A 12,991-nucleotide genomic window follows, 5' to 3' on the forward strand; every position below is an offset into this window, starting at 1 on the left:
ATGGCTCATGGTTACTAGGCTTAATACCTGGGTGATGAAATAATCTGTGCAACAAACCCCCATGACACACGCTTATCCGTATAACAAACCTGCACATGTACCCCTGAGCTCTTAAAATAAAAAGAGCGATATATTAATATAAGAACTTCAGGAGCACTGGGGAAAGAAGTTCTTAATGATAATGAGCAGTGCACATAAAAACTAAGCACACCCGGGGCAGGAAAGAGACCATGAGACTAAGAGTTCAGATGCTGGAGGCTGGGTGCAGCGGCTCACACCTGTAATCCCAGCACTTTGGGAGGCCGAGGTGGGCAGATCACAAGGTCAGGAGATCTAGACCAGCCTGGCCAATATGGTGAAACCCCGTCTCTACTAAAAATACAAAAATTAGCCAGGCGTGGTGGTGGGCGCCTGTACTCCCAGCTACTCAGGAGGCTGAGGCAGGAGAATCACTTGAACTCGGGAGGTGGAGCTTGCAGTGAGCCGAGATGGCGCCACTGCACTCCAGCCTGGGCGACAGAGTGAGACTCAAAACAGATGCTGGAGCCACCACACAGATGACAGAACAACTGAACTTTAATAAATAAATAAATAAAAAATAAAAATAAACCCTTGAGAATATCTGCAGGGAATAGGGAATATATATATATTCAAAAAGTAACAGCTGTCTAACTTCGTATTTGTTCGTTTATTTATTTATTTGAGACAGGGTCTCACTCTGTCACCCAGGCTGGAGGGCAGTGGCACAATCACAGCTCATTGCAGCTTTGACCTCCCGGGCTCAAGCAATCCTCCCGCCTCAGCCTGTCGAGTAGCTGGGATTACAGGCGCGTACCATCACGCCCGGCTAATTTATTTTTATTTTTATTTTTATTTTTTTGCAGAGATGGGGTTTCGCTATGTTGTCTAGGCTGCTCTCGAACTCCTGGGCTCAAGCCATCCTCCCACCTTGGCCTGCCAAAGTGCTGGGATTACAGGCGTGATGAACTCAGTTTATTTTTCTCTTTCTAAAAACTACCTACTTGCTTTCTCTGTGCCCGGAAAAGCCTTCAAAGCAATGCTAATGCGTCGTAGCTGGCACCAAGACTGTGGACTGAAGTGCTCCTGCTGAAGGTAAATTTGAGACATGACCACAGCGTTTGTCAAGAGGACACTGCTGCCAACCAGTTTGAGTTGCCATTGGCTACGAATGGAGCATCAGAAGGAACAATGGCCCTTCCTGCCGGCTGCTCTGCCGGTCTTCCTTCCCGCCTCTCTTCCTCGATCCTGTCCTTCTCCCCATCTTCTTCCAAAAGCCCCTGGGATTGGGGGCCCACTCAAGGCAAGTGTGGAGGGCGGCTGGGGACCAGTGTGAAGCATGATCCTCCACTGAGCGCAGCAGTGTCCTGCACAAGGAAGTTTTGTGGAGTAAGGAAGGGAGTCGGCGAGGGTGACAGTGTCCTGGGGAGGGGTCAGGGGTCCAAGAGAGGAACGTGTGCCAAGTTGGGTGGTGACCTGATGGGCTCAGATGATTGATTGGCTTTGCAGTAAATATATGAATGATGTAGGGACCTGGCTTTCTCACCATTTGGAAAAGGAGTTGCAGATATGAAAAGGGAGAAGGCTTGAATGTGGGTTCGATTTGGAGTTGTTGGTGTGAACTCATTGATCTAGTCTGAATGTTTGTCCCCACCCAAATCTCATGTTAACTTGTAATCCCCAGGGCTGGAGGTGGGGCCTGGTAGGGGGTGTTTGGGTCACGGGGGTGGATCCCTCAGGAATGGCTTAGTGCCGTCTTCGTGATAGTGAGTTCTCGAGAGATCTTGTCATTTTAAAGTGGGTGGCATTCCCCCCTTCCCCCCACACACATTCTCATTCTCTCTCTCTCTCTCCCTCACTCGCTCCTGCTTTTGCCATGAGATACACAAGCTCTCGCTTTGCCTCCCACCACAAGTAGAAGCTTCCCGAGGCCTCTCTAGAAGCCGGGCAGATGCCAGCACTATGCTTCCTGCAGAGCCTGCAGAACCAAGAGCCCAGTAAATCTCTTTTCTGTATAAATTACCCAGTCTCAGGTATTTCTTTATAGCGGCACAAGAGTGGCCTAATACACTTATGGCTTTCAATGTACAGATAGGTATAGAAATAAACATAGCTGTAATGTAGGGCTGTGCGTATGCATATGTCTCAGCTCCATCACTTAGAAGGCCTGGGACCATCTCAATAGCAGTGAGTCGACTTAGCGCCTGGGTCTCGATTTCTAAACAACAGTCTTGATTAAAAAGAACAGAGCTCATTAGAGAAATGACTGATTCCAGGGCCAGGGCAGAGAAAGTCCAAGATTAACTGGATCATCTTGTTGTCCCAGAAAAATAAGGAAGTGCTTAAAGAACAACGGAGACACATTTAGCTGGACTAAGACAGAGAGAGAGAGGACTAACATCAGAAACGAAAGTAGGCACGTTACTACTGACCTTGCAGAAATAAAAGTATGCATGAGAGCACGGAAACATATGACTTCCTTTAACTTCATTCTCCTCCTTTACTTCTGAGTTGGTCAAGAATTAGAAGCAAGAGTTTGGGAACACTTTGCTAAAAGGGTTTCTATTCACTGCTGCAGATATAGCTAATCTATACATATATAGATATAGATGATAGAGATAGATAGAGATGATAGATAGATAGATAGATAGATAGATAGATAGATAGATAGAGACAGACAGAAGACCGGGTCTCACTTTGTCACCCAAGCTGGAGTGCAGTGGCGTGAACATGGCTTACCGCAGACTTGACTTCCTGGGCTCAATGCCATCTTCCCGCCTCAGCCTCCAGAGTAGCTGGAACCACAGGCGTGCGCCACCAGGCCTGGCAAATTTTACAATTTTTTGTAGAGAGTAGGTACAGCCATGTTGCCCCGGCTGCTCTCGAACTCTTGAGCTCAAGCAATCTGCCCAGCTCAGCCTCCCAAATTGTTGGGATTACAGGCGTAAGCCACCATGCCCGGCCAATTGCAGCAATAATATTCTTTTGCAAAAAATTTGTTCACTGTTGGTACCGAAGAGCTGTTGAACAACCTATTACTGGACAGGAACCATTTGTCATGGTACAGGCCAGGGTTTTCTGCCCCAATCAGGGTCTGATGTTAGGAGGTATGTGGAGAGATGGGTAACCCTAACAGTGTCACCGTTTTCTTACTTTCCCCCAACAACTCATCTCATTTATTCATGTTTGTGTTTTGCAGACAATCGGAAATAACACGTCACAGTTACAAGCGCCATTACATATAGTGGTAGTTTTTCTGATCCTAGACAAAGACCACTTGAGTTTATTACAACCCCTATCAGCCATGGTACTTTGGGACAGTCACTCAGCCTCTCTTAGGTTTAGTTTCCACGTCTATGAATAGGATGACAATCATATTCTGCATGCTTGCTCTGAGGATGGAAAAGACCATTTCCCTTTTTTTAGAGTCAGGGTCTCGCTCTGTCGCCCAGGCTGGCGGGAGTGCAGTAGTGCGATCATGGCTCACTGGAGCCTCGACCTCCTGGACTCAAGTGTTCCTCCCACCTCAGCCTCCCGAGTAGCTGGGACCACAGGCATGAGCCACCGTGTCTGGCGGAAAAGACAGTTTTTATAATGACTTTTATCTCTTTTATTTCTTGACAAAACCATGTTTTTGTTCACTACTTCAAGGTGAATGATGTCCTTCCGGTTCCAAATCTAGTGTCTGATTTGAGTGCTAGCTAGCCACTGGATAGATGCTGGAGGAAAAACAACTGCTCTCTGATTTTATTTTATGCTTAAGCAGATTTTCTGGAAGCTTGCACACCTGTTATCTTTGAAAACATAAATCGGTTATTGGTTAATTTTTTCCCCAAACAGTGATACAATGAGTTATGATTATAACATGACATACGTGTACCTCAAAATCATTGTGTAGTACAAATCACAAAACTTACAGGAAAAATGGGGTTGGGGCACAATACTCAAAACCTTTGTCAGTGACACATAAAAAAAGAAGATGGGAACCTAGTAACAATGGTAGCACAGTTCTATGCATGTTAAATGGCTAAAAAATACTTAAGTGCTGCAGCAAGTATGGCACCTCACCTTGAATAAGACCTGAAGTTTGCTTGTGGAAATGGCGGTGGAAGTGTTGCAGGCCATGAATTGGTGAAAGGAGGGTGTTCTGAAATTGGACAGAAAGTTGTAACACCAGATGCGGACTAGTGTGGCTTATACTACGTGTGCTGAGCCGAGGGAGTGGAGTAAGGTGGGAATCCCCTGGGAATTTAAGTAAACACTGATCAAAATGTTTGTTTAAAACCAATTCTCTTGTATTCATTACGTTGGCATTTAGGAATGAAGTGATGTTTCCAGGACCTATGTTGATTGAAAGACCAAAGATTTTGTACCTGTTGAGTCTACGTCTTTACAGTACAGTAAATTTGTAAACTGAGAAGAGTTTAAAGATTCAGTCAACAATTGGGTATTTAGCAAGGCACTCTGGGAAACAGAAAAACTGTAAGACAGTCTCTGCCTCGGGGCGACCAACTACTTTTTAAAAATTTAACTAGAGTGTATATGAAAGAGGAAATGGAGGCGGCCTGGTGCAGTGTGGCTCACGCCTGTAATCCCCACACTTTGGGAAGCCGAGGTGGGAGGACCGCTTGTGTCCAGGAGTTTGAGACTAGCCTGGGCAACATAGTCAGATGCCATCTCTACAAACCATTTTAAAAAATGAGTCAGGCGTGGAGGTGCGCACCTATAGTCCCAGCTACTTGGGAGGCTGAGGTGGGAAGATGGGTTGAGCACGGGAAGTCAAGGCTGCAGTGAGCCGTGATTGCACCACTGCACTCTGACCTGGGTGACACAGTGAGACCTTGTCTCCAGAAAAAAAACAACAAAAGGAGGAAATGAAAATCTAGAAAAAATATGTGAAATCTTTTCCTATCAGATGTTTCCCCCTAAGCTTTAATGGTCCTATTTCAATAAAGGAAATATGGGAGAATATTGATGACTGGCAGCATGTAGTGGTTAAGAGCACCGGACTGGGAGCTGAAGAGTCTGTGATTCCCGAACTCCTGGGCTCAAGCGATCCTCCCACCTCGATCTCCCAAACTATTGGGACTATAGGCATGAGCCAACATGCATGGCCGAGTCTGTGATTCTTTACTGGAATTGAGTGACGTGTGTTTCCTTCTTAAATGACATTGTGAATTTCCAAGATCCTTGAAATCTCTTTGCATCTCTTTCCAATTTGCCATCACTATGCCTGAAGTTCAGCTGAAATGCTTATATTTCAGCTTAGACCATTACCTGTATTCTGATCAAATATGTTATGGCATCGAAGCTAATTTTGAGACATGGTCCCTAGGCCACGGGACCTAATGACCAGAGATGGAAGTCCATGTGCCGCTTCTGTCCCAAGGGAGATGAGTATCTGTTAGGGGCTCACTCGGGACTCTGTGCTGCTACCTGAGTGCGACGCAGATGCTGGAGACTTGAGAAGATATCACTGTAGACCCCAACCCTGTTATAGCTGATGAGGAAAAAAACTGAGACCATGTATTATTGCCCCCACAAAATGCATGTATTATATTGATAAGATGTGAACAATATATTATTCCTCACTATTCTGCAAGTTGCCTTTCCATTTTGTTGATCGTTACTGAATTCTTCCACCCTCAAAAAGGATTATATGAGAAGATTGTGAACAATTGTTTGCCAACACATTAGATAACCTAGATGAAGTGGACAAATTCCTAGAAATGTACAAACTATGAAAACTGACTCAGGAAGAAACAGATTTCATTTCCTTCAGATCTATACCCAGAAGTGGATAGCTGGATCATATGGTAGTTCTATTTTTAATTTTTTGATGGACATTCACAGGCCTGGAGGCCAAAGAGGCAAGAAAGGATTTTTGGACCCGGCCCAGGACCCTGCTGGCCTGCGCACCCTCGGGACACTGCTATCTGTGCCCCAGCTGCTCCAGCTTCAGCCATGTCTAAAAGGGCCCCAGATACACTTCCGGCTGCTGCTCCAGAGGGTGCAAGCTGTAAGCCTTGGTGGCTTCCATGTGGTGTTAAGCCTGCGGGTATGCAGAGGGCAAAAGTTGAGGCTTGGGAACCTCTGTGTACATTCAGAGGATGTATGGAAACACCTGAATGTCCAGGCAGAAGTCTGCTGCAGGGACGGAGCCCTCCTGGGGAAACTCAACTAGGGTAGTGCAGAAGGGAAACCTGGGGTTGGAGTCCCCACACAGAGTCCCCCCTGGGGCACTGCCTGGTGGAGCTGTGAGAAGGGGGCCACCGTCCTCCAGACCCCAGAATCGTAGATCCACCAGCAACTTGCATTATACTCCTGGAAAAGCTGCAGACACTCAACACCAGCCCAGGAAAGCAGCCGAGGGGGCTGTACCCTGCAGAGCCACAGAAGCGGAGGTGCCCAAGGCCTTGGGAGCCCACCCCTTGCATCAGTGTGGCCTGGATGTAAGACATGGAGTCAAAGGAGGTTATTTTGGAGCTTTAAGAATTAATGACGATTTTCTGCTGTGCCCGCCCACACATGTAGTTTCCTCCGCACGTGCGTGCCTTCCCTCCTTCCGGCCTTCAGGGTCCATGGCCACCATGGCGTATTAGGGGTAGCAGTGCCTGTGGCAGCATTGGCCTTTGCAGTGGTGGCAGCAGCACCAGGCTCTGCAGTGGCACCCACCGGCGGCTTAAGCCATGGCACTTCTCACAGCATTCAGCAGCAGCATTGCTGTAACTGACAAAGACACCTTCGAATTAAGCACATTCCTTGATTCCAGCAAGGCACTGCACCATGACCAAGATGAGCTTCCTGAGCAGTGAGGTGTTGGTGGGGGCTTGATGTCCCCCTTTGACCAGTCAGGTTTGGGGACTGAAGAAAGCCTAGGTCTCTTAGATGACTACCTGGAGGTGGCCAGGCACTTCAAACCTCATGGGTTCTCCAGAGACAAGGCTAAGGCAGACTCCTCCGAATGGCTGCCTGTGGGTGGGTTGGTCAGTGCCTCCGACAATGGCAAGGAGGATGCTTTCTTTGGGACAGATTGGATGTTGGAGAAAACGGATCTGAAGGAGTTCGACTTTAATGCCCTGTTGGGTATAGATGACCTGGAAACCATGCCAGATGAGCTTCTGGCCACGTTGGATGACTCGTGTGATCTCTTTGTCCCCCTAGTCCAGGAGACTAATAAGGAGCCCCCTCAGACGGTGAACCCGATTTGCCATCTCCCAGAAAGGTGAACAAAACCCAACCAGGTTGCCCCCTTCACCTTCTTGCAACCTCTTCCCCTTTCCCCAGAGGTCCTGTCCTCCACTCTAGATTATTCCTGTAGTCTAGAGCTGGGAAGTGAAGCAGATATCTCTGAAGGAGATAGGAAGCCAGACTTCACTGCTTACATTTCCATGATCCCTCAGTGCATAAAGGAGGAAGTCACTCCCTCAGATAATGATAGTGGCATCTGTATGAGCCCAGAGTCCTATCTCAGCTCTCCCCAGCACACCTCCAGGGGCTCTCCGAGTAGGAGCCTGCCATCTCCAGGTGTCCTCTGTGGCTCTGCCTGTCCCAAACCTTATGACCCTCCTGGGGAGAAGATGGTAGCAGCACAAGTAAAGGGTGAGAAACTGGATAAGAAGCTGAAAAAATGGAGCAAAAACAGAACAGCAGGAACTAGGTATCGCCAGAAGAAGAGGGTGGAGTAGGAGGTCCTCGCTGGTGAGTGCAAAGCCCTGGAAAAGAAGAACGAGACACTGAAAGAGAGGGCAGATTCCCTGGCCAAGGAGATCCAGTACATGAAAGATTCGATAGAAGAGGTCTGCAAGGCAAGAGGGAAGAAAAGGGTCCTCTAGTTGAGGGTAGTCAGGAGCATCAGTGTGCTTGTACACAGGAGTCTCACGCTGTAGCTGTGTGTTTGAATAAATTATTTTGTAGTGGAAAAAAAAAAAAGAATTAGTGGCTGTCCTGTTGGGTTTTGGACTTGCATGGGGCCTGTAGCCCCTTTGTTTTGGCCGATGTCCCCCTTTTGGAAAGGGAGTCTTTACCCAATGCCTGTACCTCAATTGTATCTTGGAAGTAACTAACTTGTTTTTGATTTTACAGGCTCATGGGCAGAAGGGACTTGCCTTATCTCAGATGAGACTTTGGACTGTGGAGTTTCGAGTTAGTGCTGAAATGGGTTAAGACTTGGGGGACTGTTGAGAGGAGATGATTGTATTTTGCAATGTGAGAAGTACATGAGATTTGGGAGGGGGCAGGGGTGGAATGATATGGTTTGGATTTATGTCCCTGCCCAAATCTCATGTTGAATTGTAATCCCTAGTGTTGGAGGAAGGGCCTGGTGGGAGGTGATTGGATCATGGGCGTTGGTTTCTCCTTTGCTATTCTCATGATAGTGAGCTCTCACGAGATCTGGTTGTTTAAAAGTGTGTAGCATCTCCCCCTTCACTTTCTCTTTCTCCTTCTCTGGCCATATAAGATGTGACTCCTTTCTCTTTGCCTTCTGCTATGATTGTAACTTTCTTGAGGCCTCCCCAGCCATGCTTCCTGTAGAGCCTGCAGAACTGTGAGTCAATTAAACCTCTTTTCTTTATAAATTACTCAGTTTCAGGTAGTTCTTTATAGCAATGCGAGAACAGACTAGTACCGTCACTATTGATGAGAATGTTGAGCTATAGGTACTCTCATACATTACGGTGGAAGCGAAAATTGGCTCAAACCACTTGGAAAAACATGGCATTATCTAGTAAATTTCGAGATATGTATTGCCTGTGATACAGCAATTCCAAAAAGAAACTTGGACGTGTGCTTCAAGAGACCTGTACAAGTATGTTCATAGCCAAGGGATGGAAACTATCCAAATGCCTGCCCATCATCAGCAGAATGGATAAATTAGAGGACTAGGAAACTCTGCTGTAATGTAATAGGTAGTTTCCAAGAAATCCAATCACATACAATGTGAAACTGTGTTACTGTGGGGTTAATGAAGTGAACGAGGCAAGCCTACTGGACCATCCAAATCTGTCCTGATCCCGGCTGGAGTTTGATGCCATCTAGTGGCAGATGTTGCTCTGGCTGAAATATTGATGGAGGAGATTTCCGGCCCAGTGGCTGACTGAGACTTCCAGGACAGTGGCAGTATCTCCGGGAATCTCTCAATCAGTTAGGACTTCCTTTCTTGACTTGATCTGGTGATAATAGGCCGGGAAAATAATGGGGACCAGGAGACCCTCCCTCTGTCTTCCTGCTTCCTAAGACAGGGTCACGTGTACTTTACTCTCCCTTCCCTGACCTGTTGAAGGTAAGAACTTTAGCCTGCCTCTGTCTGAGAATGGGGACTGAGCAGAGGATGATAGGAAGGATGGCAATCACTAAGTGGGTTATGTCTCATTTTCAGCTATTCCAGGTGTAATTGTGTTACCAAGTTGTGTTCTCTGGTTTTTAAAATTCATCATTTAATGAAATATATGCAATGAAATACAGTAGTGAAAATAATGAACTGGAGGTACACGCAAGAGCTTGGGTGAATTTTTCTTTCCTGTAAGTAAAAACATTTTTAACTGATGTATGATAACTCCACATATTTATGGAGTATATGTGATATTTTGATACATGCAGACGCACACACTATGTAATGATCAAGTCGGGGTATTTAGGATATCCTCCACCACCTCAAGCATTTATCATTTCTTTTTTGGGGGAACATTTCCTATCTTTTAGCTATTTTGAAATATACAATAAATAGTCCCTCTACAGTGCTATCAAACACTAGAACTTACTCCTTCTATCCAACTATATGTTTGTCCCCAGTAACCTCCCCACCCTCCCCACCTTTCCCAGTCTCTGGTAACCATTATTCTGCTCTACCTCCAAAAGATCAACTTTTTTAGTTTCCACGTGAGTGTCAATATGCTTTTCCCAGGTGCAGAGGCTGCTGATTCCTGGATTTGGACGGTGGGGGAGAGTGGTTTGGACTGCAGTACCTCCCCCTTCCTCAGGGCTAGACCCTGTCCGGTCACCTCCTGTTGCCACAGGTGTGCCTGGCACAGACATCCAGCTCCCAGGGCCGTGCCGCCCTCACCCCTGCATGCCTCTAGAGGTACCTGTCCCGTGGATTTGACCCCCCTTCCGGACACACAAGTAGATCAGCACCCAGCAGACACAGGGTCATCTCCCAGCTCCCCACCAGGTAAGAGCGACCAGGACAGGGACTGATACTGCCGAATCCAGGAGCCAGGCCCAACCCAGCCTCAGGTCCAGCAGGTCCTGCCTGTCCACCTGCGCCGGGCCTAGAGCCCGGGAGCCCCTGGCTGCTGGGAGGCCACCCGCAACCCACCCCACACGCAGCTCCAGCTCCCCCACCAGGCGGGGCGACTAGGACAGGGACAGAGCCTGTTGAACCCAGGAGTGAGACCCGGCCCTGGGTCCCGCTGGGCCCTCCCGTCCACCTTGGGTGGACCTGGCACATGGGAGACCTTGGCTGGCAGGAGGTCACTCCCACCTGACATGCGGTTCCAGCTACCCCACCTCGCTGGGCGACCGGGACAGGGACGGAGGCTGCTGAACCCAGTTAGAGGCCTGGCCCCGGGGTCTGTCCTGGACGCTCCCCCAAGGACAGGCAGGATAGGCAGGGTCCGGGACGACGGCCGCACAGCCCCGGCCCTGTGTTCCCAGGCCCGCCTTGCTCCTCGATGTGAGGAAGACCAGGGAGACGGGACAGGCTGGGCCCCGCGGTACCGGACTACCTGCAGGGCTCCCGGGACAGGGGCCTGGTGGACTGCTGGCTTCTCAGGGGTGACGGGTCCAAGCTGGCATGGCGGCCACCTTCCGGCCCGGGCTCTCTTGGGGCGGGGCAGGGTTGGCGAGAACCAGTCATGTGCTCCGGGGCTCGCTCGGGGTCTCCCAGGGCCGGAAGTAGGGCCCCTGTGCGCAGGCGCCCTGAGGATCCCAGGCTGCCCCTGTCACGCCAGGGGGCGGAACTTCCTGCAGCCTCACTGCCTCCGCGTGCTTGTGGGCCCTGACTTTCTCTCTGAGCACACCACAGAGGCCCAGGAGCCATGCAGGCTGCAGGCCAGGGCACAGGGGGCGCAGCGGGCGATGCTGATGGCCCAGGGGGCCCTGGCGATCCTGGTGGCCCAGGGGGCTATGCTGGCGGTCCAGGAGAGGCGGGTGCTGCGAGCGGCGGAGGTACTCAGGGCATCGCGGCAGCAAGGGCCTCAGGGCCAGAAGGGGTCTCAGGGCCAGGAGGAGGCGTCCCTCGTGGGCCACGTGGCGGCCCGGCTTCACGGCTGAATGGATGCTGCAGATGCGGGACCAGGAGGCCGGACAGCCGCCTGCTTGAGTTGTATCCTGTTCCGTTCTGTTCTGTTCTAGACAGTTCTCGTGGCGGGGTGGGGGCCGGGAGATGGGGAGGGCAGGGCCCGGTGGGGGAGGAGGCGGGGGAGATGTGAGTAAGGGGTTGGGTGGGGGTGGGGGTGGGAGTTGGGAGGTGGGGATACGGGAGGCCAGCTGTGAGGAGGGCAGCAGGTAAGGGCTGGGAGGTAGGGGGTGTGCAGGGTGGGGGAGAGGGGATGGGTGATGGGGTTAGGGGCACTGGGTCATGCAGGAAGGGGGGCAGGGGCCAGGAGATAGGGGGACCCGGGTGTAGGAGGGGATCAGGAGGTGGGGGGAAGGGGGCAAGATGGGAGCGGGTGGCGGGAGGTGGGGAGAGGGAGGGTTGGGTGACGAGGAGGGGGCCGGGTGATGCGACAGGGGGCAGGGTGGGGAGGGGCCTTGTAAGGGCATGGAGGAGTCACCTTGAGGTGCAGCAAAGGAAAGTGTGGAACCAAGACAGCTGAGTGGGATGTGCTACTGGGCCAGTGCCTGGGGAGACAGCCTGGGGGGGATGAGCTGGGCAATCGGGGGTGGGGGTGAGGAGTGGGGAAAGCTGACCTGGGGTAAGCAGCAGGCCGGAGGCACAGGCCACGTCCTAGGAGATGATGCCTTAACTGGGCCCCCACCAGCTACCTCACCATGCCTTTCCCGACACCCATGGAAGCAGAGCTGGCCCACAGGAGCCTGGCCCGGGATGCCCCACCGCTCCCCATGCCAGGGGTGCTTCTGAAGGAGTTCACCGTGTCTGGCAACATACTGACTATGTCAGTTCAGGACCAGGACAGGGACGGGGCCTGGGTGGGTGGCGTGCGCAGCGTGGCAGGGTGGGGGCTGGGATCCGCCTACACCCCACGGTCAGGTTTCTAGAGACCTGGGAACACCCCAGCACAGGGTCTCAGAACAGAGACCTGGTGCACCAGGCCCGCCACCACCCGAGGGAGCCCGGGGAGATGGGTGCAGAGGTGTCACCTTTAATGTAATGTTCTTCGCCTCTCACATTTAGCCGACTGATTGCTGCGGACCACCGCCAACTCCAGCTCTCCATCAGCTCCTGTCTCCAGCAGCTTTCCCTGTTGATGTGGATTACGCAGTGCTTTCTGCCTGTGTTTTTGGCTCGGCCTCCCTCAGGACAAAGGCGCTAAGCCCAGCCTGGTGCCCCTTCCTAGGTCGTGCCTCCTCCCCTAGGGGATGGTCCTTGCACGAGCGGCCACTTCATTGTGGGGGCCTGATTGTTTGTCGCTGGAGGAGGCCGGCTTACATGTTTGTTTCTGTAGAAAATAAAACTGAGCTACAATTCCGTGTCTGAGTCTCTTCTCCGCGAGCGAAGACACCTTCAGACTTGCGTGCCCTTGTCCTCGGGTTGCAGGGGAGGCTCTGGGATTCAGAGATTGAAGTAGCACAAGGTAATGGAAGACAATTTGGGAAATGGGGGAAAATGAAAAGCCACTGGGTCCCGCCGTTCAGCTTTAAGTACTGTGGACATTTTAGAATACTTTCCTCAATATGCTTGCATTTATATGTTAAATATATGACAGTAGCATATATGATGTTTTTCCAGCTCAGCATTAAGTTTGTTCCCAAATTGTCTTCATTGAACATACGAGCTTTTTTACTTTGA

At 50.5% G+C, this 12,991-nt stretch overlaps 1 protein-coding gene and 1 pseudogene across 1 annotated transcript; both read left to right on the forward strand.

Moving 5' to 3' along the window:
- The first annotated feature begins 906 nt into the window (after positions 1-906).
- On the forward strand, positions 907-10,507 carry LOC139360768 (cyclic AMP-dependent transcription factor ATF-4 pseudogene; annotated as a pseudogene).
- Positions 10,508-10,946: 439 nt separating this feature from the next.
- On the forward strand, positions 10,947-12,667 carry LOC139360769 (cancer/testis antigen 1-like). The gene is made up of 3 exons (XM_071088702.1): positions 10,947-11,344; positions 12,003-12,137; positions 12,377-12,667. Exons 1-3 carry the CDS (start codon positions 11,058-11,060, stop codon positions 12,513-12,515), a joined length of 561 nt encoding a protein of 186 aa, XP_070944803.1. The 5' UTR covers positions 10,947-11,057; the 3' UTR covers positions 12,516-12,667.
- The last annotated feature ends 324 nt before the right edge of the window (positions 12,668-12,991 follow it).

The sequence above is a fragment of the Macaca nemestrina genome, chromosome X (assembly GCF_043159975.1).
Source record: "Macaca nemestrina isolate mMacNem1 chromosome X, mMacNem.hap1, whole genome shotgun sequence".
NCBI classification, from domain to species: Eukaryota; Metazoa; Chordata; class Mammalia; order Primates; family Cercopithecidae; genus Macaca; species Macaca nemestrina.